Source organism: Enhydra lutris, unplaced genomic scaffold, assembly GCF_002288905.1.
Source record: "Enhydra lutris kenyoni isolate GAN:26980312 unplaced genomic scaffold, ASM228890v2 scaffoldscaffold46, whole genome shotgun sequence".
NCBI lineage: Eukaryota > Metazoa > Chordata > Mammalia > Carnivora > Mustelidae > Enhydra > Enhydra lutris.
Window position 1 is genome coordinate 12,983,530 of NW_019154130.1, and position 23,596 is coordinate 13,007,125.

The window sequence follows — 23,596 nt, forward strand, 5'->3', positions numbered from 1 at the left end:
ACCAGAGAAAGACAAGCCCGGCGGAAAAGGGAGGGTGAAAACGAGCGTGTCAAGGGTAAAATGGGCGGCGAGAAAGGGGCAGCGGGCCAGACAGAAAAAGGGGGGGATCCAAGAAGAGTGGGGGTCCGAATACGGACAAGCTGGATAAACATAGGAGGACGGAAGTTCGGGGAAAGAGGTGTTGGGGACCACAGGGAGAGAAGCGAAACAGACAGGGGTCCAGTGGGGGCTCAGAAACCAGCTTGGATTCAACCCACGAGTGTTCAAAGGGAGGGGCTGGGTGGAAAGTAAAGCGGGACACTGAGGTTGAGATAGGAAGCATGGGTTTGGTTAGAAAGGATGTAAGTTAAGGTGGAGCCGCCGTGATAAAAGCTGGGGAGCAAGGCCAGGGCAACCTGGAGGGAGCCTGGAGGGCGGTAAGGAGAGGGGTGGGAGGAGGAATGACCTAACAGGGAGACTGACTTGAAGCTTCCTCTAACAACTGCGGTTTAGCCTGGGCCTAGAACAGGAAAGTGGGGGTTACAATTAGCTGAGCCCAGTAAAGAACTCCCAAGGCCACCCACAACTACAGGACAGCTGATAGAATTCATCTTTTCAGGCAGCCCAGCAGATACGCGTTCTCCCCTGAAGCCTGCTACCCTAGCCCTTTCATGTTAGAAAGCATGCAGTCTGGCCAAAAAGAGGCATAGACAGGGAGGGGGGAAGAAAAAAAATGGAAGAACGAGTTTCTCAAGGAGATCAGGAAAGGTGCGGGAGTCTCAGTGTGAGAGTATCTACAAAGAATAAAATGGCCACGAGAACTTTGTGATTACCAACACAGGGAAAGCTGCTAACAAAACAAAACTGGGGAGGCAAACCCATTTCTCCAAATCTTTGTTTACTAATCAAGTCTAAATCAAGATCATTAAAACATTTATTTAAAAATAACTTTATTCCATAATCTTTTTAAAAAAAATCCATATTTTAACCTCAGAATAAATTTCTCTTCCTCCCCCCCAACACACTGCACACCAAATATGAAAATGTAAATAATGCAGAGGGATCTGCTAAAATTATTCTTTGCAGCAGTTCCTGGTCACTCCCACGGTGAGAATTACCAGTTGGCACTTACTGCATCACAATGAATTTTACCTGGCCAGGATGATATCACAGGTTCCGGTGCACCTTCCATCATGGGTTGTCTGCAGTCACAGGGCCTATATGTGCTTATGACAATATAAGAAGAACTAACATCAAAGCCACAGGATTGGCCGAGCCCTTTCCCAGTGTCCCCTTCTGAAATGTCGGTTGTGATAGCCGTTAAGTATTTATCTTCCTGGTTCTGATAAGTAGATCTTGGAGTTCAGAACACCTGATAAGATTGTGTAACAGCACAATGTAACAACTTGGACTTTGCCACAGAGTTTGTAACCCACTGCCTCATGCTTGTAGTTTTAGGGATAAGTCATCTTAAAATAGAGGAAAGCCCTAATTTCTTTAACAATCCTTAAGACATGAAGACTGCCAGTTCCTGAACTCTGAACTGACCCAGGACTCAGATATAAGTGACGGAAGTCGTGGCTCAGCTAACACAGGGTGTATAGTGTTTGGCAATAAGATCTTGAAGCACACACACACCACACCACATCACACCCCCACCGCCATTGCTAGTGGAAAAACCCTGCCCCAAAGATTTCCCATCATCAGGGATGTGTCCCATCTCGTGCATATGCAAGAGAAAAAATTCTGGAAAGCATCTCAGTGATCTTGAAGATCATTCTCTGCATTCCTAGTTAGGGATTTTTTTTCCTCTTTCTTTTCTTTTCTTTTTTAAATATGGGTGCCTCCGCAGAGTGAACTCTCAAAGTCAGGAATTTAATCATGGAAGATTCCAAGGGAGACAGACTCTGAGCTCAGTGACTTTAGAAATAACTCAAGTCTCCTGTTCTGAAACACTAACTTGGACTGGCCAGAGTGGCTAAGCCCAGGAAGTCCTGGGCAGCAGCAGCCCCAGCAAGTAAGAATTGCAGTTTGCACATAATTCCTGAGGAGTGGAAACTACAGGCAGCTCCTGCAATCCACACGGCTGAGCTGGGGACGAGGGGCTCACTCCTAGTGATTTGCTCAGTTCAGTCTTTTCATCCAAGAAAACAGACCCCTCCCCATCACACCTGCAGGGGAAGGCTGCAGATAACTAGCTTCTCATCTTACTGGAGTCCCGGTCTGTGTTATTTGGAGAAAGGAAGCTCTCCCTTAAGCCCTAGCTCTTGCCCAGCAAGTGGGATGTGAACATTAAAGAACACAAATTCAAGTCAGACTTTCATGCTCCTCACAATCTTTTGCACCCTTATTACGTCTCTGACACGGAAGGGATTTGGACAAAAATCCCTCCCGTGTTCAGAAAAGATGGTTCAGGAAAGAACCATCTGCGGACTGCACGGGGATCTGGAAGCAGCAGCTTACGTGCATCAGATGTCACTTCCTTCAAAACTTTGCCTTATTGATCAATGCATCTTCACACTCTCCTTAAGAAGGAGGAAGGAAACAAATTTTCCCATCCCCATTTCCAAGACTGGGAAGCTGAGGCCAGATGAACTAGTCGGCCCAAGGAGTACTTCTATCACCCTACTCCACTGCAAAACATTTCCCCTGCCTTCTTTCAAAGCCACAGGAGAAAGAGGAGAATGGGGAAATCGGCAAGCTACTCAGGTATCACCTAAGAGGCTTTTGTACAAATAGGAAACTCCGCAAAATGAGAGGTTCTAATGAAAGGCACTTCCTCTTAGGGGCCCCTGCCTCTTTTGAAAAGAACTACACCTCCAGGGAAGCCAACAGCATCAGGAGAGCTCCGATAATGCTCTCCTCTGAAACCATCCTACAAAGAGCCGAGAGGCCCAGGCGGCAGCTTGGAACCCCACAGTTGACATAGTGTCTTCCGCTAGAGAGGGCAGGGGAGAGGAGAAAGGACATCTGCTGAACACCCGCTGGGCACTTTCCCATCTGCAATACCTCCCTCAGTCCTCACCATACCCTGTAAGGCAGGTAGGATTTTACCTATTTTACAGATGAGGAAACTGAGGCCCAGGGAGAGGTAAAGCAACGTGCCCAAGGCCAGGAAACCAGTAAGGAGCAGGGCCCACATTCAAGCCCAGCTGTTTGCAACTCCAAAACCTGAGCCAAACTGCCTCCCTCTGACTGGCACCGGTAGCGGACACCTCCTCACCTTCTCCAGGGAGGTGACGTCTGCCTGGTCTTCCGGCTTACCCGGGCATTGATAAGGGAGGTGTCCCTATCACCCCACACTCTTCCCTTGTATGGGGCAGGCTGGTCACGGACATCTAATAGTGTACTGGGAGCACTGAGCACGGAGGCCAGGTGCTCCCCCCAACTCCTGTCCCCTCCAAATCGGCATCAGTCAACCTGGATAAAGCCAGAGTCACAGTGAAGGGGGCACCTGAGATGCCAAATACACCTGGCCCCCCACACACTGCCCGTTCCCAACACATTTAACATCCATGAGAAAAACAGCAAATCAAACCAATTTAGGGAGAAGAAAAAAAATGGAAGGAAATCTGTGTGTGTGTTTCTTTTTTGCTGAGCACCCCACACCACTTTCAGCCCTCAGACAGGGGTGCGAGTCAAGTCAAAGCAGAATGAAAAGCTCATCTTCAATGCAGCCTTCCAAGCTTTTAAGACGGGATCATGGAGGACAGTTCTTTCTTCAAACTGGTCTGTCTTCTTCTTGAATGATGTCAATCCGCTCCTGACTGCTGTCGTCTGGACAGGAGGGAAAAGCAGATCCAAGTCGGAGTGGGCTCAGCGAGAGGTCCCTCCGTCCCCACCATCCGTTTTCAATCACTGCCCTTCCTAGTCCTTCACTGGCGAGCCTGGGAACTGGAATTCATGGGGGAGCGAGCGGGACAGGTGCGCGTTCCCCTTTTCTCCTGTTCTTTTCACTCAAGCTCCTCTAGACGTGCTTGATGCGGTCTACCCAGCATCAGCCGGTTGCTGCCATTCCCCTCGCCTGGATACTCTCTCCCCTTTCTGTTTATTCAGACTCGACCGTCCTGAAAGACTTGCCTCATATCCTCCTCCGGCCATTAAGTGTCTCCCAACCAAAGCATCCCTCAAGGCATCTCACCTCTCTCTGAGGTCCTGTGATTTTTAAGCCTGTCATTCATCTGGTAATAATCAAATTCCTCCCTGTGACAGCTCCTCTACTGCTCTCTCAAAGTCAGGGTTAAATCTTGCTTCCGTTTTAAGTGTTCCTCAGTACACTCTGACTGGTCTTTTTTTTTTTTTTTTTTTAAAGATTTTATTTATTTATTTGACAGACAGAGATCACAAGTAGGCAGAGAGGCAGGCAGAGAGAGAGAGAAAGGGGAAGCAGGCTCCCTGCTGCCCAGAGAGCCCGATGTGGGACTCGATCCCAGGACCCTGGGATCATGACCTGAGTTGAAGGCAGAGGCTTTAACCCACTGAGCCACCCAGGCGCCCCTCTGACTGGTCTTGTAAAGCTCCCTGACTAGGGTTATGATCGTTTTTTTTTTGTTTTTTTTTTATTCCCCCAACAATGCCAATAGCGTGCCTTTCCCAGAACAGGTCCTTGGTACATGTCTGTCAGTTTTAATTGTGTGGGGCGTTGACAGTCGATCCTAGGTTAAACTACCTTCCCCACCCTTTAAAAAACTAGACTCACGGGGCGCCTGGGTGGCTGAGTGGGTTAAAGCCTCTGCCTTCGGCTCAGGTCATGGTCCCAGGGTCCTAGGATCGAGCCTCACGTCGGGCTCTCTGCTCAGCAGGGAGCCTGCTTCCCCCTCTCTCTCTGCCTGCCTCTCTGCCTACTTGTGATCTCTGTCAAATAAATAATAAAAAAATCTTAAAAAAAAAAAAAAAACAACTAGACTCACCTCTTGGGGATTCTTACGGGGAATCCCACTGCCCCCTAGCAGAGTGCTTGGAAGGAGAAAGGACTCACCTTGCAGAGCCTGGAGTCCGTTGCCCATCCAGTCGACATTCCCATTCACCAGTGCGGTCACTCTGTGAATGTGGCCATGCTTAGGGATTTCTTCTGGTGACTCCTCCCTCTCATTTGTTTCTTCCTCTTCTTCTTCCTCTTCTTCAGCACCATCTTCCTCCTCTACCTCTTCCTCTTCTTCTGAATCCACCAAAACCATGACATCACCCATGTCTTGTCCCCTAATTTCCAAAGGGGGAGAAATAATCAAGAAGTTACTCCATCCTTTTCCCCCCTAACATCAGCCCTCACTGAACAGAAAACACTAGATTTATGGCAACCTCTTTGGTAACATGGAAAATTCTTTGTGTGTTCACCTCGTTTAAGAGAGGATCGTGTATAGGGGCGCCTGGGTGGCTCAGTAGGTTAAGCCTCTGCCTTCAGCTCAGGTCATGATCCCAGGGTCCTGGGATCGAGCCCCACATCGGGCTCTCTGCTCAGCGGGGAGCCTGCTTCCCCCTCTCTCTCTGCCTGCTTCTCTGCCTACTTGTGATCTCTGTCTGTCAAATAAATAAATAAAATCTTAAACAAAAAAGAGAGAGAGAGAGAGAGGATAGTGTGGGGAGCCTGGGTGGCTCAGTGGGTTAAGCCTCTGCCTTAGCTCAGGTCATGATCCCGGGGTCCTGGGATCGAGCCCCGCATCGGGCTCTCTGCTCGGCAGGGAGCCTGCTTCCTCCTCTCTCTCTGCCTGCCTCTCTGCCTACTTGTGGTCTTTCTTTCTCTCTCTGTCAAATAAATAAATAAAATCTTAAAAAAAAAGAGAGAGAGAGAGAGAGAGAGAGGACAGCATGATTGTAATGTCAGAGATATTGACAGATTCCTGTAGACTATGCACATTTTCCCGGTTTTATTACTTCCCCCTGCTCCTTGGGCAGGTGACTCTTTATCCCAGGAACCTACCATTTTAGTTCCCCTCACAGCACTCTCTCAAAGTCATGGTTAAAAGTCGTGGTTCCGTTTTAAGTTTCCCCAAGTTTTCTTCTGTGCACTCTGATTGCTCTTGTAAAGCTCCCTGCTTACAGAATACACGAAGGCTACATTCCTTTCCTGAAATACCATTTATTTCTGCTCTACTTACTGAAATGTCGCCTCCTATTCATCCTTTAGGGCCCAGGTAAAGTCCTCTTCCACCCCGCAAGCCCTGAGCCGTGACTGCACTTGGAGTCCATGCCCAGCAGTTACTATGAATTCTTCTCTAGTTCATTGCTGGTTCTGCCTACCTGGCCAGCCTGTACATTTCTTACACATGCCCTGGGCCAGTCACAGTGCCAGGAGCCTTACATTTTCATATAATCTTCAGTCTCCTGTTGGGAAACGGATGAGGAGACAAAGGCTCAGAGAGATTGAGGGATTTTTCCAGGAGCACAGGGCTCGGGAGTGTGAGAGGTACAATCTGAACCCAGGTCCCCTAGTTCCAAAGCGTTTTTCCATGATGCTTGCTGCCTCCTCCTGTGAGAAATAAGTCTGGGGAACGAAAGACTCACTGGGAAGATGGTGCTCGAATATGGGGCAGTAAAGGTAACATTTTCCTGTGAAAGATCATCCCAGAACAGCAATATCCCTTCATAAACTGGTTAAGAGGGACAAAGAGAAGAGTTCTTTGCTCCAACCCAGAATCTCTTTGGGAAATGATGACACACGTTCCATTTAGTCACCTTGCCCCTACTGAGCTTTCCCTTTTTTTTTAAGTGGGTTATTTATTTTTTATTTTTTTTAAAGATTTTATTTATTTGACAGAGATCACAAGTAGGCAGAGAGGCAGGCAGAGAAAGAGGAAGGGAAGCAGGCTCCCTGCTGAGCAGAGAGCCCCATGTGGGGCTTGATCCCAGGACCCTGGGATCATGATGTGAGCCGAAGGCAGAGGCTTTAACCCACTGAGCCACCCAGGTGCCCCTAAGTGGGGTATTTTTTTTAAAGATTTTATTTATTTATTAAAAGATCTTTGGGGTGCCTGGGTGGCTCAGTGGGTTTGGGCCTCTGCCTTCGGCTCGGGTCATGATCTCAGGGTCCTGGGATTGGGTCCCGCATTGTGCTCTCTGCGCGGCGGGGAGCCTGCTTCCCTCCCTCTCTGCCTGACTCTCTGCCTACTTGTGATCTCTGTCGAATAAATAAAGAAAAATCTTTTAAAAATTTATTTATTTATTTATTTATTTATTTGAGAGAGAGAGAGAGAGAGAATATGAGATGGGGGAGGGCCAAAGGGGGAAGCAGACTCCCCCCCTGAGCAGGGAGCCCAATGTGGGACTCAATCCTGGGACTCTGGGATCATGACCTGAGCTGAAGGCAGACACCCAACCAACTGAGCCACCCAGGCACCCTAAGACTTTATTTATTTTAGAAATAGAGAGTGTGCAAGCATGGGAAGGAGCCGAGGAAGGGCAACAAGCAGAATCCACGCTGAGCGCCGAGCCCGACTTAGAGCTCAATCCATGACCCTGAGATCATGACCTGAGCCCAAATCAGTCAGACGCTTAACTGACTAAGCCATCCAGGCACCCCCTGAGGTCTCCTCTTGGGAGGGACTCCTGGCCATGCTCAGACTAGTCTTCCAAAACATGCTGTGAGACCAAGACTTATTCTTCCTTTCAGCTCTTTTTAGAAAATTAAATAAAATAAATGCACCCATGCCTGGGCTCACACACACACCACCCCTTTATGCTTCAGTGAGAGCCCCGCAACGTGCCCCACCCTGAGGTCTGGCATTATGACAAGAGCATAGACTTTGCAATCAGTGAGACCTGGATCTGAACGCAGGCGCTGCCATTCATTTCCCGGATGAGCTTGCAGAAACTACTCTACTACCCTGAGCGTCCATCTCCTTATGTGGCAAATGGAGGTGCCACCACCACCCTGAAGAGCTTATGAAACAGTCTCTAAGGAGGCCTAGCGAAGGCCCTCACCCAGGGTCTGGCCCATGCCGGGTCCTCCACAGTGGCCGCCATTACTGCTCTTGCAAAAGAAAAACACAGCCGCGAACACAGACCATGGAAATGGTTTTTGACTCGATTCTAGGAACACTCACCTGAAAGTGTTTCCTACTGAAGGGAAAAAGGAAAAAAAAAAAAAATTAATATCCAATAATATCCACTTCAGCCTCCCAAAAGTTTTTAATCTGACATCTACAAAAGAATGGTGAAATGAGAAAACTGACCCAACAGGACAGGTGACAGGGTGGTCAGGAATGGTATACTTAATTTATTCATTATTGCACATCTGGACCCAGTCAAGAAGCCTATAAAATGGGACCTCAGGTAGGACTACAACAGGGGCCTCCTTCCCCCTGCCACACCCTTTCAAGAGCCTCAAAAGTAAACAAAGGGGCCCAAGAAATCCTTACCTTTCCAGCAGAACACAGGGCTATAATACAAGATAAGCCCTGAGATAATGGCCAGTCCCAGCAGCAGGAGGCTCACAATGGTTCCCACAATTCCCCCGATATTTAAAGGTTCTGCAAAGACAAATCACACTGTTGATCCTTCCATCTGATACATGTACTGGTCAAAGAGCGACGGCTCCCTTCCTCTGCCTGGGTCTTGGTCTTGTTTTGGTTCCATCATCTTCGGCAAGGCACATGACCTCTCCATAAAGCAAGATAAAATCTCATTTCCCAACCTCAGAGAGTTTGTAGGGAAGCAAATGAAGTGTGTGATGCAAAGGAAGACTGGAAAGTTAAAATCTCCAGACATCGAGACTGTTTACAAGGCCATAGAAATGAAGAGGGTGAGCTATTGCTGCTGTGATGAACAGTGATGAATGGAGCAGGCAGAGAATCCGAGAACAGACCACACATAAAAGAAAATCTGATAATGACACATTAGTGAGTAAAAGAGGAATTACTCAAGAACGGTGCTGGAGGGGCGCCTGGGTGGCTCGGTGGGTTAAAGCCTCTTCCTTTGGCTCAGGTCATGATCTCAGGGTCCTGGGATCAAGCCCCGTATTGGGCTCTCTGCTCAGCAGGGAGCCTGCTTCCCCCTCTCTCTCTGCCTACTTGTGATTTCTGTCTGTCAAATAAATAAATAAAATCTTTAAAAAAAAGAAGTGCCAGTTTGATTATTTAAAAAAAAATTTTTTTTTTATTATTAAAAAAACAAAAAAGAATGGTGCTAGAATCCATGGCTATCCAAATTTGGGTGAGGGAGAAATGAGATCCCCACACCTCACACCATTCACAAAAATCAATTCTAGATAGAGTACAGATTTAACTGAAAAAGGCAAAACATTAAAACTTTTCAGAAGTATAGGATAGTATCTCTGTGGCCATGGGGGAGATAAGATTTTTTGAGACGTAGAAATTGTTAATGATATGATTCATAAAATTAACTGCATGAAAGTAAGAATGTCTGCTAATCAAAGGATAGCAGAAAGAAAGCAAAAAAAAAAAAAAAGAAAGGCAAACAAGCTAAAAGGAGGTATTTGTAACACGTAAAACTAACAAGGGATTAGTATGCAGAGTTTCTAAAGAACTCCTACATATGGGGCGTGTAGGTGGCTCAGTGGGTTAAAGCCTCTGCCTTCGGCTCAGGACCATGATCCCAGGGTCCTAGGATCGAGCCCCTCATCGGGCTCCCTGCTTCCCCCTTTCTCTCTGCCTGCCTCTCTGCCTACTTGTGATCTCTCTGTCAAATAAATAAATAAAATCTTTAAACAAAAATTCTTAAAAAAAAACCAAAACTCCTACATATCTACAAGAAAGGGGAAGATGTCAAAAGATACAAGTGAGTATTTCACAGAAGAAACGCAAATAGCAAAGATATGAAATAATTCTCAATCTTCTTAGTAACCACAGAAGGGCCAATCAGAATGACAGTTAGATTCCATTTGACAGGGGTGCCTGGGTGGCTCAGTGGGTTAAAGCCTCTGCCTTTGGCTCAGGTCATGATCCCGGGGTCCTGGGATCGAGCCCTACGTCGGGCTCTCTGCTCGGCAGGGAGCCTGCTTCCCTTCCTCTCTCTTTGCCTGCCTCTCTGCCTACTTGTGATCTCTGTCAAATAAATAAATAAAATCTTAAAAAACAAAACAAAATAAAACCAACAAAACAAACAAACAAAAAAAAAAAGATTCCATTTTACACGTACTTAATGGGCAAAAATCACAAAGCCGGAAAGCGAAAATGCGGAACAATTCAACACTCTTAGATACCGCTGTTGTGAATAGAAATCGGTATGACCACTTTGGAAAATAATTTGCTATTATCCCAGAAATATACAAATGTGCATAACCCTTCCTTTCTCTTCCGTCCACATATATCCTAGAGAAATATTTGCCTGGGGATCTGCTATATATATGTACACACGGAGCTGGGTAAAAGATTTTCATTGCAACATTTTTTGCTCATCACAACAACGACAACAAAATCAGAAACAGTACAAAGGTCCATCAGCAGGAAAATTAGTAACTTAGTTGTGGAATCATGACACAGTAGGAAATCCTGCAGGAGTGAAGAGGTACAACATATAATTACAATTACAGTAAGAACAAAATGTGGAGTGGAAACAGCAAGCATTTCACTAGGTAGTAACATTTTTCTTGAATAAAAAAATTCAGAATAGTGCTTACCTTTTTCAGGAGGCCCAGGATGAGACTGGAAAGGGGTCTAGAGGTAGGGTTGGCCGAAAAAAATATAGCATGCCCATTTAATTTGGATTTCAGATAAACAATGAGTCCTATTTTAGAATAAGTATGTCCCACGGAAAATGTGGGATATACTTATGCTAAAAAAATGCCTTGTTTTTCTGATATGTAAATTCAAGCAGGCATCCTATTCTTTTTTTTTCTTTTTTTTTTTTTAGCTTTGTTGTCATTTTCTAAATCTGGCCACACTACCTACAAATAACTAGCATTGTAGGCACTGCTCTGTATCCTAAGCAGGATGGTAATTCTTAAAATGTTCATTTTGCTATTATGACTTACATTTTTCATATTTTTAATATATATATTTTATATTTATAATATATATATTCTTTGGGATGCAGTTATTTTTTAAGTTCTATTTTATTATTTTTTAGTAATCTCTACAGCCAGTGTGGGGTTCTGACACACGATGCTGGGATCCAGAGTTGCACGCTCTCCCAATGGAGCCAGCTAGGCGCCCCAACGTAAATTTTATTTTTTAATTCCCTATGCAGTGTTAGAGATTTACAACTGGATAATAGTTTTTCCACCTTGTCAAGTCACAGTCAAGCAGGTACACCTTCTCCCTGATGGCAGTGACCCACGTATAGGGAAGAACCAAGCTGTCCCCATGCTGGTGACTGGTCCTCTGAAGCCCTCCACCGTCCTCCTTCAGGGTCCCCTCCCTCACTCACCTTTCACGCTCAGCCAGATGTCCACCTCCCGCACCCCCACTGGGTTCTCCGCCCGACAGACGTAGTAGCCCTCATCCAGTGCCTGGGAGCAGTTCCGGATGGTGAGAGTGGAACTCTGGCCGTCCTGCGTGATGAGGTAGCGGTCATTGGGCTGGATGGCCACCTTGGGCTGGGTGAGGTTCCTCAGCCACAGGATCTTGGCAGGCGGGTAGGCTCTAGACACTTGGCAGGTGAGTGTCACACTGCCCCCCACGAAGCAAGTCTTCATGGGCTCGGAGAGAAGGGAGGGGCTTCCTGGTGACCAGAAAGTAAAGAAAAACAAATGTTCAGGGAGATTCAAGCCATGGCCTGAGCTTTTCAAGAATGTTATTACCTTCCTGATGAAGCCACTCCAGGAATTTCTGTCCTGCACTTGGACTCATGTAATAATAAAAGCTAACATTTATTAAGCATCTACTATGGTCTAGACACTGTTAAACGTATTAACCCCATTTTGCAGATGAAGAAACTGAGACCCAGAAAAAGTTAAGTAACTTGCTCAAAGGCACACAACTAAATTAAGTGGGGCACCTAGGATTTGGGGTGAAATCAACATTTTTATTTTGGTCCTAGTTTGCTGAAGCGTGAGGGGGTTCCTGAGACATGGAGCTTTCAGTGAGAAAACTGGGAAAGTCTTGGGCAAACCAAGATGAGTTGGCTACTCTTTTCTTAAGATTTTATTTATTTAGTTGAAAGAGAGAGAGGGGTTGAGAGAGAGAACATATGGGGAGAGGGACAGAGGGGGAAAAACAGAATCCCCATCAGACTCCTGGCTGAGCACCGAGCTGGACACAGGGCTTGATCTCACAACCCTGAGATCACGACCTGAGCCAAAATCAAGAGTCAGACACTCAACTGACTGAGCCAACCAGGAGCCCTGAGTTGGTTACTCTTGTAAGCCCAAGTTGCCAAACTTCTGTAGCCCACATTCCCGTCTAAGCTCTAGGCTTCCCTGCATCACAGCCACTCTGCTCATACAAAGAATGGGCACACAGCCTGCCAAGAGCGCTCTACGAGACAGTAAGGCAGCTGCATTCATTTCCTTTCGCTGCTGTAACAAACTGCTACAAACGGAGTGATTTAAAACAACACAAATTTATCCTTTTCTAGTTCTGGAGGTCCGAAGTAAGAAGTGATCCTAGGGGGCTGGAATCAAGGTGTTAGCAGGGCTCGTTCCTTTTGGCAGCTCCAGGGGTGGGGGTGCAAATCCATTTCCTTGCTCTCACAGCTTTCCGAAGCCACCCGCATTCCCTGGCTCCTGGCCCCTCCTTGCATCACTCCAACCTCTGATATCTGTCATCACGCCTCCTGCTACTGAGTTCAACCCTCTTGCCTCCCTTTTAGGAGGACCCTTGTGATGACATGGGGCCCATCCCAATAATCCAGGATAATCTCCCCATCTCGAGATCTTAATCCCAGCAGCAAAGTCTCTCTTACCATGTAAGGGAAAGCCCCAGGGATTAGGACACGGACATCTTTGTTGGGGGAGCATTAGTTTGTCTATCACAGGTCTGTCCTAGACAGCTCCCATTGCAGTGTCCCTACAGCCTTGGGGTCTGCTCTAAGTGGGACACGGAGAACTGTAAGGTCTCCAATAGCGATCCGTTTATTTTCTTTGCAGCAGAAGCCTTTTCCCAAAACATACACCCTCCTGGGAAAGGTCGCAGATTTATCTTGGGTGATGTATTAAGCCTATATTTTCAGCAGCTGAAGGAAACAGAGTGGCATGTTGGGTTCCTGCCCGGGAGAGCAAAACCCTACACTTTCCATCCACAGTTGTTCCAAGAGAGAATCTAGGGTTTCACGGCTGGCACCCTGGGAAGAGGGAATGGGGGAATGGATGTGGGGGGGCAACGTGGGGGTGTGGAACAGCCCAAAGCCTCTCCCTCTAAATCAGGTCAGCAAAAGAGAAACCCCAAACCCAGGTTTGCTCAGGAAACTCACGTTACACCCCTTTCTGGATCAACCATCAGGCCCCTGCCCATTATTAAATCCCACCTTCCCCTCTCTCTGCTTAACTCGTATCTCCTTTGGGGTCACAAAGCCAGCAGCACTGACAAGCCTCATCAGTATGTTGGAATTCGGGGGCCCCCACAAACCAAAGCTTGAGAAGTGCCCTCCTCATTCTGTATAAAAAGCAAAGCAAACTATCCTCCTGGGATCCCCCCCACCCCCTGCAAACAAAGGTCATATATATATATTTTTTTAATCTTTTTTTTAAAGATTTTATTTATTTACTTGACAGACCTAATCATAAGCAGGCAGAGAGAGAGGAGGAAGCAGGCTCCCCGCTGAGCAGAGAGCCCGATGCAGGGCTCGATCCCAGGACCCTGAGATCATGACCTGAGCCGAAGGCAGAGGCTTTAACCCACTGAGCCACCCAGGAGCCCCAAAAGTCATATATATTAATATGCTTTTGTCAAACATAGCATTAACCCTCAAAAATGTGAGTCACCCCCACAGCGGGTGTGGCACCTAGACATTCAAAGAGTGTCTTCCACTTAAGAGGATGCTCTGTGCAAAGGTGGGGTCAGGGGTGGAGGCAGGGAGCAGGGCCCTCAGAGATCTGTAAGAGATCGCAACACACCAGCCTTCACACCATGGGCTGGTTAGTACTTCAGCCTGTCCCGATTTGAGCGGTCTTCTTCAGTGTAGGGGCCTATAAGCAATTTAAAGAGAGATGTGGGGAGGACAAGTCCCCCCAAAGTGTCACTTCTCATCGTTTTGGGGGCTGCACTGTTCTGCATCCCAAAGGGGGCATTAACATTTTGTTTCTATTTTTTTTAAGTATGCTCCATGCCCAATGTGGGGTTTGAACTCATGACCCTGAGATGAAGAGTTGCATGCTCTACAGACGGAGGCAGCTAGGCGCGCCTACCACTGCTTTTCAATGGCTTACTGCTCCTGCCAAGTGAAATGATCCAGACTCCCACTCCCCAGCTATTCAAAGTGCGGCGCCCAGACCAGCGGCATCAGCACTTCCTGACAGCTGGTTAGAAATGCAGAGTCTCGGGTCCATCCCAAACCCACAGAATCAGAATCTGCCTTTTTACTAGACCCTCAGGAGACCTGGATGGACATCAAGGCTGAGATGCTCTGGGCTCACGTGACCAAGAGGGAAGAGGGGAGAACTGTTCAATGTCAGGGTCAGGAAGGTTTTAGGCTCTTGAGCCTGCTTCCTCTCCAGTCAGCATTTTTCTCCAGACACGTTTCTTCATCCTGAGCTCAAATCAAAATCACTGGCCCAGTCTCAGGGGCCGTAGGAATGGTGATTGAGCTAGAATCTGCATAAAGAAATGAAGGGATGGGGGGAAATCACACCAAATCACACCAAATCCGTCACCTGCTGCTGCTATTTTCCCCCTCTGTCAGGGTCAGTCCGTAACTCAGCCATTTCTGGGGTCTTACTGTCCACACACGCTCGGGAGTCTTCACTACACACCACTCTGAACGTGTGTCCTGCTTCCAGCTGTAGGGTCAAGCCCAGTGCCTCTGCTCCATCATCCACAAAATAGAGTGCTGAGCATCTGCTCAAAACTCATGTCCACCTAGAACCCCAGAATGTGACCTTATTTGGAAACAGGGTCTTTGCAGATGTGACAAGCTAAGGATCTCAAGATGAAATCCTCCTGGGTTTAGCGTGGGCACTAAGCCCAGGGGCTGGTGTCTTGGGAGAGGAGGAGAGGACACAGAGAGACACGCACAGGGAGAAGGCCACCAGCCAAGGAAGACCCGGCAGCTCTGTAAGAGGCACAGAAGGAGCCTCTTCTGGAACCTTCGATGGGAGCATGACCCTGCCAATACCTTGATTTCGGACTTCTAGCCTCCAGCTCCCAGGGTGACTGACCGTGTGGAAAAAACACTGAGCACAGCACCTTGCACATGCTTTGCACTCAGTAAATGTCAATGTCACTTATTACTGTGATATTACCTGTTTCATGGTTCTCAGACTTCTCTCTCCCGGTAAATTTTAAGTCCTTCAAAGGTCAGGACCCGGTAATTCCTCCATAGGACCCAGTGCCATGCTGAGTACATAACTCTTACTCAAAAAAATTTGCTGGACTAGGTCCTGAGGAAGGAGGTCCCCAAGGGAGGCAAGGGTTCTGCGGTCAGACCAGCCTGGGCTAAGTGACGGCTTCAGTCACTTACAAGCTGGGTCACTCTTGGGTAAGGCAGTTCACACCGTGTCACATCTGCAACTTACAAACTGTCCTGTCTAACCCACAGGCTATTGTGAGGCCTACAAACAACATGTTGGATGATCTGGAAACAGGCAAAGAACTTCTGAGCCCGGAAACCCTAAAAGAGCAGGACTGACAGAGGGAACCCCATCAAAATCAATCAGAAACTGTGAATCACCAGCAGGGATGAGGCACAAATGTAGTATAGGGGCCAATGGGGACAGAAAAATACCTATGACAGGCATGACAGTTCTATGAAATTAATTGACAGAGTTAATATAAAGTGTTCTTGGGGAATAACAGGAAAAGATGAACTCAATAGAAAAATGGACAAGATATGAACAGATAATTCATGCATAATATATAGAGACCCAAGAAGCATACAAAAATTGCCAACCCCACTAGGATCAAAGAAACCCAAATTAGAACAGTTATGCCATGTCCTAATGAACAAATAGGAAAAGTCTTAAAAAATTAATGATTTAATGGTAACACTCTATGTCAATGGAAATACCAGGAATGGAGCACTCGCACACAGTCTTTTCAGACAGGAGTCACTGCCGTGGGTAGGGGTCTTGTGTGGTGATGGAAATGTTCTGGAAGTACACAGCAGTGACGGTAAGTACAACAATGTGAACGTCCTAAAAGCCACCACATTATACACTTTGAAATAGTGACGTTCATGTTATGTGAGTTATATCTCATCGAAAGTAAAATTGCAAATTACCAGTTGGGCTGGATTTGGCCCGTGGGCCATCATGTGCCAAGCTCTGTTGTAATGCAGAAAGTGAGTCTTGGATCCTTCTGTTGCCCAAGGCCGGCCAGGCACTGGACACAGATGTGACAGCTGGGACGTTTGCTGAATGAGTCAGTGGGGAAGAGACGACCATGTGAATGCCACTTGCCTGGGAAAATGAGCAAGTCCTGGAATACTAAGGCTCTCTTCTCAGCAGTCCAGCGCTCCACGGCTGCCTCTCTGAGGATTATCCTGATGGGCGTGAGGAAGACCCTCACCATGGCCAGCAAAGCCTAACACTAGAGAGTGTGGCAAGTGTAAGCAAGAAACACCACAAACTGGGTAGCCTCAAGCAATGGAAATCCATTCTCTCACAGCTCAGAAACTCAGAAGTCTGAAATCAAGGTGTCAGCAGGCTTGACTCCTTTGGAGGCTCCTGAGGGAGACACCATGAAATGCCTCTGTCTTGGCTTCTGGGCATCGCGAGGAATCATGGGCATTCTGGGCTTGGAGGTGCATCACTACAGTCCCTACCTCCCTTATCATGTGGCATTCTCCCCGTGTATCCGTGTCCAAATGGCCCTCTTCTTGTAAAGATACCAGTCATGGGAATAGAGCCCACCCTAACCCAGTATGACCTCATCTCAACTTCATCACATCTGCAAAGACTCTTATTTCAAATATGGCCATGTCCACAGGTACCTAGGATTAGGACTTGAACAGATCTTTTTGGGGGAGACCCAATTCAACCCTCAACAGCCATCTAGCCTCATGGGTATCTCATGCATGACACTCTAGCTACTCTGGCTTTCTCTCAGCTCCTCAAATGCCAGGTACGTATCCACCTCGGGGCCTCAGCATTTGCTGTTTCCTCTGCCAGGAACACTCAGCCCACCTGGCCAGCTCCTTCTCATCCTTCAGGTCTTAGCTCGAAAATGCTACCGCCATAAGGAGACCTCCCTGCCCCCTAGGAAGAGTGGCCCTCTTCCTAGAAGAGACTCTTGAACACACCCCGTCTCGTCCTCCTCACAAGTATTGTCATGACCTGAACCTACCTCACTTGTATTTGGACTTTCTGTCCTCCCCTCGCCCCCAACCCCACATAAGAGCTTGAGCTCTATGAGAGAGGGATGGTCGTGGTTTCAAAAACATGTCCAGGAATCATGTGACCCTCTTCCCTTCAAAAAGTGGAGCCCAATTCCACCCACTCCCCTTGAAAGTGGAGCCGGACTGAGGGACTCATTTCTAATGAACACAAGAGGCAGTCGGATGCCATGTGACTTCTGAGGTCAGGTCGTTCAGAGAAAGGATAGCATCGGCCTGGCTTGCTCCCTCTTGCATCACTTGGTCTGGGGAAAGCCAGCGCCACGTTGTAGGGACAGTTCAGGGGCCCTGTGGAGAGGCCCGCGCGGAGAGGAAGCAACCTGCCCGGCGTGTGGGTGAGCACCTTGGAAGTAGATCCTTCGGACAGTTTCAACACCCACCCCGCAACTAGGGCTTGCAGCTGAGACCCAGGAATCACGGAGCCAAGACAAACCATCCCCACCGTGTCCTGTCTGAATTCCTGGCCCATAGAAATCATAAGATAGATGAATGATGCGTTGTTTTAAGCCATTAAGTCTGGGGCATTTGTTACGTAACAGGAGGTGGCTAATAAAGGAACTATGCCCGTCCTGTTCCCTCTTCCATCTCCAATACCTAGAAACAGTACCTGGCACATAGCAGGTGCTTAATTAGCATCTGTCAAGTGGAAAACAGCTTGGATGAGAACCAAGAAGCTTGGTTCAGCATCTTTAAAGTTTGAAAGGAAGAAAACACAAAGCAAAAGAAAAGAAGAAACAATTCAGTTCATTGCGACATCTTGGAATTTCTTTCCCAGACCTTGCAAACGGTCCTCTCAGAATAAAGACGGTGGACCCCAACCCCAGCAAGCCAGACTCACTGATCTGTACCACGCAGCTGGCTCCCAACTCCGGCCCCACTATGTGGCTCCCAACGCACTTGAACTTCTTGCCGTCTGACAGCTGAGACTGGTTCAGCATCTCCACTCCCAGCTTTGACGTCCCCACGACCACACCTCCTGGTTCTTCGGTCCACAGGAAGTCCGGGTCTGGGTACCCCCCGTCCCAGCGACAGGTGAGCTGCAGCATGAGTGATTCCTGTGACATCTCTGCCTGGCACTGAGGGGCCGATGGAGGGGGGACTGCAAAACACCAGAGGACATGGACTTAGTCGCAGACTCTGAGATCACCATCGGGCTGGCTCTCAGGATTACAGAACTAGGGTATTAGAGAAACATCATGCCCAGTTAGTGTACCTGGAAATAGCTCCTTAGCACAAAGTAGCGTGTGACAATAGTCTGATTTCCTCTGCTGGGTGTAAAATCCCCAAGGTTGTGGACCTCATTCATCTTTGCACTTCTGACTAGCCACAGTGGCCTTTAAATGTGGCTATTTAAATTTAAACTAATTATATTATATTATAAATTTAGTTCTTCCATCACACCACCCGCATTTCGAGGGCTCAGGAACCCTATGTGGTGGGTGGCTATTGTACTGGACCACAGAGAACAGAACATTTCCATCATCATGAAAAGCTCTACTGGACAGTGCTGGTCTCTAGGGGGAGGTACATGTGGGATTCAAGCCCCCCTTAACATATACTTCCTTTTTATTATGGGCATGGCATGTATTATGAAAAACACATAAAAATTTAACAAGTTACAAACCTGGAAATCCAATGTAACCCATGTGTTCATAACTACATATGAAAATCCACACATATTATAGATGTATATTATGTGTATATATATATATGTACATTATATTGTATAGATTATGTACATATATACTACATGTTATACATATATATGTATGCAATGCATGTATATATTATACATATATATGTTACACATATATTATACATCTATACATATAAAAATGCATATTATACATACATTATATATGTATATATATTGTATATGTACAAATGTATATTATGGATATATATGTATATTGTATCATGTATTATAGGGGTGTCTGGGTGGCTCAATGGGTTAAAACCTCTCCCTTCGGCTCAGGTCATGATCTCAGGATCCTGGGATCGAGCCCTGCATCGGGCTCTCTGCTCAGCAGGGAGCCCGCTTCCCCCTCTCTCTCTCTGCCTGCTTCTCTGCCTACTTGTGACCTCTGTCTGCCAAATAAACAAAATCTTTAAAAAAATCAGACGTATTGTGTATTATATATATATGTTTTATATATTTTATAGAAATATAACACATTTATATTTCATATAAATATAACACAAATAGAAATGTTTGGCTCTTACATGGATGAGTAGATACATGTCATCTACAAGATAAATTATTGCTAAGACACCAGAATGGTGGTTAGAATATCCTTTTCTTCTATACACTCATCTGTTTCCTCTAACAAGCACCTATGACTTCATAAACAATGTCATTTATGACAGAGAACACAGAGACTCATACAGGCTCTGAATAACGTATGAATTAAGAAAGGTGTTATTATCCTGTTCACTAATTTGTTGTTCTGAAGCTCCCTTTCATTAGCATGGATTATGAGCACACTCTGCATGTCTGCAGTGGTTTTCGTCCAAGGAATCTGCTGTGTTCTCACCCCCGGAAGGTTCGGGAACTGCTGATTCCTAGCAATGCAAGAGGTCCCGAGTTCATAGATAGAATGAGGATAGCCGATCGGATAAACAAACTGGTCTTTCCCCACAGTGGGATATTAACTCGGTCACAGAAAGCAGCGAAGGGCCAACACCTGCTACGACATGGATGCACCCTGAAAACACGACACTATGTGAAAGAAGCCACGTGTTTTAGAAGTCCACGACACACGCAGAACAGGCAAATGCAGACAGGACACAGGCTGGCAGCTGCCAGGGAGTGACGAAGAGACGAGGGAGTGGCTGCTCAGTGGGGATGGGATTTCCATTTGGGGTGATGGGAATGTTCTGGAACTAGACAGAGGTGGAGGTTGTACAACCCTGTGAATGTACTAAATCCCACTGAGTTGTATGTTTTAAAATGGTTGTTCTGTACTTTCACCTCAATATAAAAAAAAAAGCAAGCATGAGGCTTGGCATTAATTTCCTTCTGTGGCTCACAGGGACTCTCCCCGAACCCTACTTAGCAGCAAGCTTCTAGAAGCGACTCCCTCTCCGACACAGCCCTGGGTGTGTACATGCGTGTTGAAGGAGCCGCAGCAGCACATTAGGGCCCGTACAACAAAGGCATGCCTTGTAGACAAAAGGAAGAGGCACAAACATACAGTTCATGAGGGTCAAGGTGAGGGCGTGGGGGAGGGGAAGGGGGAAGGGGAGCGCTTCTTACGCACAGTAGACCAGGAGCTCGGTGGTCACCTTTCGCTGTCTCCCACTGCGCATGTTCGTGGCCAAACAGGTGTAGTTTCCTTGGAGGTTTTGTGACATGAGCAGCAGAGTGAAGCAGTTGACGGTCAGGTTATTTCCAAAGGGCTCAGTTCTGGAATCTGGGGCCTGGAACTGCCATTCAACCATTGGTGGAGGCCAGGAGCTACTGCTGCAGCTGAAGGCCACCTGGGAGCCCTTGGCTGCATAGACGGTGCCGTTGGGGAGCTTGCCAGTGCTGGAGATATTGACCTCGACCTCATAGGGGCCCCCTGGGAATGACAGGGGGAATGGAGAAAGCATTAATTACTTAAGAGTTAACTGGAACTCCTTACCAGATCTAGCAGACACAGAAATGATCAGGAAGCAGCCAATGAGGATGACAACATCCATCAAGTACTAATTATGATTAGTGATAAATGCTATGCTAAGTGCCCTTCTGCATTAGAATCCTGAGATAAAGGTAGATTTTTGGGGATGGGGGGCTCAAGCCTTAAAAGGGAAACATGCAAATCACTCCTTTTCAGACACGTTGGTGAGTGGATCGGCGACCTGCGCACAAACAGGCTGCAAGGCTGGCCTTGGCTGGTGACGGCAACAAGGATTTCTGGAGGGTTCCGGCCATTCCCAGAACTGACGAGAATGAGGCTTTCTGGCCAACCATTTGCAGTTGAACACCTGCTTCCCCTCCCTCTGGGAGTCTGGAATTTTGGTACGTGCTCAGCAGAGGGTGCCTGTGTGACTAGCTCCCAAGGAAAATCCACGGTGCTCCGTGTCTAAGGGGCTTTCCTGGCAGACATTTCACATGTGTTGCCACAATTAGCTCCCAGAGGAATTAAGCGTGTCCCATGTGATGCCCCCGGGAAAGGACTCGTGGAGGCTTGTTCGTGGCTTTCCTCGGACTGAACCCCATGTGCCTTTTTCCTTTGCTGATTTTGCTTTGTAGCCTCTCGCTCTAATAAATTACATGCTGAGTCCTAGGACTTCTCCTAGAGAATCACTGAACCTGGGGGTGGGCCTGGGGAGTCCTAGTCCAATTTCACACCGAAAGACAAGAAACATTGGCTCCAGGCCCCACTCTGGACTCCACTCACTAGCTGTGTGACCTTAACCACTCTGAGCCTCCATTTCCGCATCTGTAAATTGGGGGCCATGGGGCGCCTGGGTGGCTCAGTGGGTTAAGTCTCTGCCTTTGGCTCAGGTCATGATCTCGGGGTCCTGGGATCGAGCCCCACATCGGGCTCTCTGCTCAACAGGGAACCTGCTTTCCCCTTTCTCTCTGCCTACTTGTGATCTCTACCTCTGTCAAATAAATAAATAAAATCTTTTAAAAATATACAAATAAGTAAAAAAATTGGGGGCCATGCTAGAACCCACTGCGGGGGTCTGCGGTGGTACTTCAGTGAGTACTCAGAACACTCAGAATAATGCCGGTCACGTTGGAAGCACTTGGGAAGTGCTGGGTCTTATCTGGGTCCCCCTGGCATTTCCGAACTTCTTCTCATTCCCAGGAATGCCCTCCCACAGCTGGTACCCAGTGCACCCAAGATGCCACACCTCTTTTGTTGAAAGAAATATAATTAACACCTATTTATTTATTTATTTATTTTAAGATGTTATTTATTTGTTTGTCAGAAAGAGAGAGAGAGAGAGAGAGAAAACAAGCAGACGGAGTGGAAAGAAGAGGGAGAACCAGGCTCCCCGCTGAGCAAGGAGCCCGACATGGGACTTGATCTTAGGACCCTGGGATCATGACCTGAGCTGAAGGCAGACGCTTAACCAACTGAGCCACCCAGTTGTCCGTAGTTAAAACCTGTTTAGACTAAAGCCACCGAGTCTGTTACCTCTCCCAGAGACTACCCCTTTTATTTGTTTTTAAGATTTTATTCATTTATTTGAGAAAGAGAGGGAGGGAGAGAGAGAATGAGCAGAGGAGAGAGGCAAGAAAGAGGGAGAAGCAGGCTCCCAGCAAAGCAAGGAGCCCAATGTGGGGCTCTATCCTAGGACCTCGGGATCATGACCTGAGCCAAAGGCAGAGGCTTAACCGACTGAGCCACCCAGGGACCTTGAGACTTCCTCTCTTAAAAAGAAGAATCCAGGAAGGGCAATGCTTAACCAAAGGAATACATCTATGACTGTAGAATATGAATAGAAACAGGCCAGTTGGAAAAATTATTCCAGGAAGGAAAAGGCTCTCCCAGAGCCCCTTAAAGTACAACATCTAGGGGGCGCCTGGGTGGCTCAGTGGGTTAAGCCTCTGCCTTCGGCTCAGGTCATGATCTCAGGGTCCTGGGACCGAGTCCTGCATCCGGCTCTCTGCTCGGCAGGGAGCCTGCTTCCCTCTCTCTCTCTCTCTCTCTGCCTGCCTCTCTGTCTACTTGTGATCTCTCTCTGTCAAATAAATAAATAAAATCTTTAAAAAAAAAAAAAAGTACAACATCTACTTCACCTATGTCTGGAGCCATTGTATAACTATGGGAATGGTGGGTTTCCCAGGACACTATTCTTGACCATAGGCTGCTCAGGTTGGGGCTGGCTCCCAATATTTGCACGGACCTGCTGGAATCGTGTCATTTCCCACTGAGGGTCTGCGGAAAAAATTATGCCATTAGTTTGGGAGGTACCATTTACTGTTGCTGGCTAGTTGGTTAGGTATGCAGACCAACAGGTAATAGGGCGTGCCCAGGTTGGCAGGCATCCAACAAAGCAGAGGGTATCTCTGGGCACTAACAGTCAAAGCCCAGGCGTTAGATTAGACAGCCTGGGTCTTCTGAACTGTGGTCTGGAGGGCCGCAGGGGCCCAGCATGGACAGTGTGGACCCCCAGAACCTGGCTGGGAGGGGCTTTTTGAGCAGCATAATTCTCAGCAAGAAACAGCTTTGGATACAGGGAATGGATAAGAAGAACAGGTGGCAGGATTAGAAAAATAAATCAAACAAGAGAA

General features: G+C 47.3%; 1 protein-coding gene across 1 annotated transcript in view; it reads right to left on the minus strand.

Moving 5' to 3' along the window:
* Positions 1 to 1,492: 1,492 nt before the first annotated feature.
* Positions 1,493 to 23,596, minus strand: part of LOC111156434 (V-set and immunoglobulin domain containing 10) — a 37,026-nt gene continuing 14,922 nt past the window's right edge. Inside the window, exons 3-9 of the mRNA XM_022517338.1 lie at positions 20,622 to 20,924; positions 18,200 to 18,460; positions 11,302 to 11,595; positions 8,334 to 8,444; positions 8,019 to 8,034; positions 4,958 to 5,178; positions 1,493 to 3,756 (exon numbers count right to left, since the gene is read on the minus strand). Of these exons, the coding sequence (XP_022373046.1) occupies positions 3,701 to 3,756; positions 4,958 to 5,178; positions 8,019 to 8,034; positions 8,334 to 8,444; positions 11,302 to 11,595; positions 18,200 to 18,460; positions 20,622 to 20,924 (1,262 nt within the window). The 3' untranslated portion in view covers positions 1,493 to 3,700. The remainder of the gene's footprint in view (positions 3,757 to 4,957; positions 5,179 to 8,018; positions 8,035 to 8,333; positions 8,445 to 11,301; positions 11,596 to 18,199; positions 18,461 to 20,621; positions 20,925 to 23,596) is intronic.